We start from the raw sequence: 4,934 nt of genomic DNA, 5'->3' as shown, positions 1-4,934 counted from the left end.
GTCCATGGCCACCGTCTCGAAGGCCCTGCGCATCATGGGATACTCCTCCAGCACCTCATTGAAATTATCCACTGACAAGGAGTAGAGGCGGCAGTAGGTGTCAGCTCGCACGCTGGCCGTCCGTCTGCCCCGTGTCAGCAGGCAGATTTCTGCAGGCAGACAGGTTTGGGTGTCAGGACGATGCAACCATCCATCCCCTTCCCAACAGCCTACCCAGGTAACGGCAGCCGGAGCGGGGACAGGGCAGCACTCCCACACCCTGCACAGAAACAGAGGATGACTCAGGAGAGACAGACCCGGGAGTCCAGACAGCCACGGCCGTGCCCTCGGCCAGGCACAGCCTTTTCCACCCTCCCCAGGCCACGGAGACACCTCTGGGCACGGCTGCTGTGATTGCCTGGCCCGTTTCTCTCCCAAACCTGTGCTTGCAGCCTATAAACTGGCTCAGACGCTCTGTTCTAAACCACCCTCCTCTCCAGCCACAGGTGGGCTGGGTGGATGCCCCCTCTGCCCAAGCCAGCCAGAATTCAGCGCTCTGACTGCTGGATTCAATCTGCTGGACAAGGTAGCCCATAGGAACAGGGGTGGTGGACTCCTGAGCCCCAGAGGTGGATGCCAAGCCTTTGGCACTGGGCAAGAGGCGATGGGCAGAGGGTGCAGCAGGCAGACACATCAGGGATGCCCCGGCTCCTGCCCCCTGGAAGCTTTCTCTCTCCTCTGCTCTCCAGCTCCCCCAGCCCAGCCTCACCCCCGAAGTAGGAGCCATCAGACAGCTTTGTCTCCTTGTTGCCCTTGGTGAGGATGCTGACCACCCCGTGCTGGATGAAGTACATCTTTTTGCCGACGGTGCCCTCGCGGATGATGAAGTCCCCGGGCTGGAAGACCTCAAAGCGCAGCTTGGTCAGCATGGCTGTCACAAAGTTGGGGTCCGCATTGGCAAACAGGGGCATGTTGGCCACCAGGTTGCGGCAGTTGAAGTTGATGATCTCCTGTGGGGTGAGGAGCAGGTCATAGAATCATAGAATGGTTTAGGTTGGAAAGGACCTTAAAGATCATCGAGTTCCAACCTCCCTGCCACGGGCAGGGACACCTCCCACTAGACCAGGTCAGCAGAGACATCACCAAGCCAGCCCCCAGCAAGCACCAGCCCCCCTTCCCCCAAGTCACCAGCACTTGGGTGCCTGCCTGTACCTCTTTGAGCGGCTCACTGAGCTCCCCCAGGATGTTCTCCTCGTCAAACATCTTCCCCTGGTAGCGATGCTCGTAGTACTCATGGATCCGCTGGCGCGTGTCCCCAGGCAGCTTGTGGAATGACATGTACTGCTCCACTTGCTTGTACTGCAGGGAGAAGGCAGAGCCACACAGGGCTGCACTGAAATAAGCTGCACCGTACCAGAGGCCGGCGGCACGGCCGGCCAACGCTTTCCCTCTCCTCAGCGGTGAGAAGCAGCTGCTGCCAGAGCTGGGATCCAGGCAACCCTGCTCCGGGGCCCTGTCCCAAAGGCCACCCCTGGGGCAGAAGACAGGACCCCCCGTGCTCTCAGGACGCAGAGGGTCCCAGGTCAGAGGCCAGGATGGGGCCTCACTACTCCGGGGTGAACCCCAACATCATGAATGGGGCGTCTCTATCCAAATGGGCAGCCGGACCCCTCCTCCCGCACCCCCCCAGGTGAGCGGCAAGGGCAGAGATGAGGGCAGGAATCTGCAGGGCAGGGCAGCCCGTGCTGAGCAGGTTCTGAAGCTGGACCCACTCGTGCCAGGGCATCTTCCCCCAGCACTCAGGCACTCACTACCCCATCCCGCTGACCTTCTCCTGGTACTGGCGCCGGGACGAGTCCAGCGACTGGATGAGGGCGGTGGCGTGGCCGATGAACATGGCGTAGCAGGTGGCCCCCACGATCATGCTCAGCATCGTGAGCCAGACATCAGTCATGCCCTCGGGCGCCTGCTGGCCGTAGCCGATGCAGAGCATGTGGCTCATGGCCTTGAACAGGGCGTGCGAGTACTGCTTCCCCCAGGAGTCATTCTGCAGACGAGGGAACAGTGGCGCTGGGGGGTCTGTCGGAAGGAGCTACTGGGCTGAACCCTCTAGTCCCTCCCTCCCCACCACAGGGAGTCCAGAGCCCCAGCGAGGAAAAGGTTCTTGATGTGTCCGAGCACAACGGGCAGAGCTCTGCTCTGGGAGGAGGCATTGGGAACTGTGCAAAGCCCTGAGCCTGCACCAGTCCCTGCTCTGGGGCGGAGGCAGGACCCCCACTGCCCTCTTCCCTCCTGGCAGGGCACGAGGGATTCTCCTGGCTGCTCCGACTCCAGCAGCAGCGAAGGCAGGCTGAGATGGGAAGGCGATGCAGAGATTCCCTCTACCCCATCCCACTGCTATTGCAGGGCTGTGACCAGAGAGATGCTGCTCCGCAGCACGTGGATCCGGGCAGCTCCATCCTTAGAGTACGAGATGTGGAACCAAATCCTCTCCTCCCCCCAGCAGATGCACAGCCGGTATCTCCCCTGCCCAGGGCACTCACCACCATGTGGTTGATGGAGACCCAGCAGTCTTCAGGGAAGTCTTGCAGCATGGGCACCAGGAACTGGAGGCAGCCGTCCCAGTGACACAGCAGCAGCATCATGCCAATGAGGTTGAAGATCCTCACCACAGCACTGGCCAGGTCGTATGTCATATGGAAGATCTGGGGAAGAGGCAGGAGCAGAGCTACAGAGAAACTCTTTTCCCAGAACGACCCTCTGAACCCCCGCCCTCCAGCCAGGGATCTCTGACCTGGCCCGAGACCATGACCAGCGGTCTTGGGCCCCCAAGGGGTTCTCACCTCCTCCCACTGGTGGATGTAGCGGATGAGGCGCGAGAGGCGCAGCAGGCGCAGCAGGCTGAGGATCTTGGTGAAGCGGACGATGCGCAAGGCCCGGGCTGTCTTGTAGACTTCAGAATCTACCTGGGTCTCCAGGTCAACGATGAGGAAGATGTAGTCAACCGGGATGGAGGAGATGAAGTCGACCAGGAACCAGCTCTTCAAGTACTTCATTTTGATGGTGTGAGGGTCAAGGATGATCTCAGTGTTGTCCTCCACCACAATGCCTGTCCGGAAGTTCAGCACTAGGTCAGCCAGGAAGAAAGTGTCCGAAAGCACGTTGAAAACAATCCAGGGAGGGGTGTTCTCATCCTTGAAGAAGGTGATGCCCACAGGCAGGATGATCAAATTCCCCACCATCAGGAGCAGCATGATAAGGTCCCAGTAAAACCTGCAGGGAGGGAGCACGGGGGATGGAGCAGGGGCAGGGAGAAGCGGGGAGAGGCAGGACACAGCTGGTTAGAAAGCAAACCCAGGTTGAAAGTTAGAGAGCCCAACACATGACGGAGAGACAGGCGCTCAGGACACACGCACACGTGCCTGCCCACACACATGACTAAGACCCTGCTGCTCGGTGGGGACAGATGCAAGTACATGTGTGCGAAGAGGAGCGATTGCGCACCGGCTCTCGATGTAGAGCAGGGCCGAGGGTCTGAGGGAGGAAACGTCCCCCTCTGTGTGTGGGAACGGAGGGCTGTGGCTCGAGGGGCATGGCTGTCGCTCCTCCCTCTCCTCGTGGCGTGGCAGTGCGTGCACACACACGCCCCCACTCCAATCTTGACATCTGCCCCGTGGAAAACTCAGGGAGGACGTGGGCTTTGCTCCCTGGAGCTCCCTGTCATCCGCCGGCTCCCCGCCACCGCCCGGGCTGGCTTAGCGGGATTTAGAATAAGCTTTGCTGGTTATGCAAACCGAGTGCCAAGCTCCTGAGGTGGCCGAGGGACTCAGGGGCCAGGGAGGCAGTCGGGATTGTAGCCTGGACGAGCCAGGCAGCAGCCACAAGGACAGACAAGTGCCATCACCATGGGGAAGGTGGGAGGGACACGTCTAGCCCCAGAGGGGCAGTTCAGGAGCACTGGGAAGAAGCTACACAGCCCTGGGCCTGCGGGACTCCCTAATCCACATCCTTTCTCTGAGAGTGGACAAGCTTAGAGGCTTTGGAAGAAAAGCCAAGAGACACTGGGCAGCAGTTGATTAGAATTTGGTTATGCCATGAAACTCCGCATTCCCATTCACATGCAAATGTGGTGGGGATGTTTTCAATCTTCACACAGATGCACGTAATGCCTTTCTCCAGGAGCCTGCGACGCTCCTGCAACACCTGGGTGGACTCCTGGGCTCCCTGCTCAAAGTCTTTACGGGTGCCTGGAAAAAACAGTCCAGCTCCCACCTTCTGGTGCCCCCGTTAGCCCCAGCCCTGGTGGTGGGTATAGACCCGAATCTCCAAAGGTGACCTCAGGGCAACTCAGTGTCTGGTAGATCCAAACTGGCCTTCACACGTGACAAGAAGCCCGCGGGTGTTTTGTACCCCGCGTCCTCGGTGGGGCACAGGCACCCGGCTTTCTGCAGGTGGCAGGGATGATGGAGGAGGGAGGAGAAAGGAGAAGTTGTGGCACCACGTGAGGCTCCTCCAGCGAGAGAGCACCAGAGCCTGGTGGTGGTGGGGGAACCACCTCCCCGGGGAGCTCCCCAGGGCCCAGAGGAGCCTCGCACAAATTAACACCTTCCTGCCCGCAGGCGAGGAGACACCAGCCAGGCAGAAGGGGCCTGAACTGGCCCAGCAATCGCCTCCCGCACCGCCGCGCTGCACCCTGAGAAACACCGCACGTCAAGCGGGGAAACTGCCTCCCCCCGCAGCTGCCTGAACCCCCCGGGAGCTCTTGATTCAGATTTAGGCTTAAGCTCTTTAGGGCAAGCCTTGTCCTTTACTCTGTGTCAGGGCCAACGCGCGGGGCCCTGATCTCAGTGGCCTTTATGTATCCCCATAATGTGATAAACACCGGCGTAATCCCGCCGGCTGTCCACCTGCCAGCTCACTTCGTGTCACCTTCAGCGCAGGGCATCGGCTGCGCA

The 4,934-nt window shown here is 60.3% G+C and overlaps 1 protein-coding gene across 1 annotated transcript in view; it reads right to left on the bottom strand.

Moving 5' to 3' along the window:
- HCN3 (hyperpolarization activated cyclic nucleotide-gated potassium channel 3) overlaps nt 1-4,934 on the bottom strand; it is a 7,944-nt gene that overhangs the window by 2,783 nt on the left and 227 nt on the right. Inside the window, exons 2-7 of the mRNA XM_009893373.1 lie at nt 2,823-3,252; nt 2,523-2,684; nt 1,808-2,026; nt 1,192-1,338; nt 749-989; nt 1-149 (exon numbers count right to left, since the gene is read on the bottom strand). The exon at nt 1-149 is cut by the window's left edge and continues 13 nt beyond it. Coding sequence (XP_009891675.1) covers nt 1-149; nt 749-989; nt 1,192-1,338; nt 1,808-2,026; nt 2,523-2,684; nt 2,823-3,252 — 1,348 coding nt within the window. The remainder of the gene's footprint in view (nt 150-748; nt 990-1,191; nt 1,339-1,807; nt 2,027-2,522; nt 2,685-2,822; nt 3,253-4,934) is intronic.

The sequence above is a fragment of the Charadrius vociferus genome, unplaced genomic scaffold (assembly GCF_000708025.1).
Source record: "Charadrius vociferus isolate BGI_N301 unplaced genomic scaffold, ASM70802v2 scaffold900, whole genome shotgun sequence".
NCBI classification, from domain to species: Eukaryota; Metazoa; Chordata; class Aves; order Charadriiformes; family Charadriidae; genus Charadrius; species Charadrius vociferus.
Note: the sequence above shows the minus strand (reverse complement) of the source record. Positions and strands in the feature narration are given on the sequence as shown.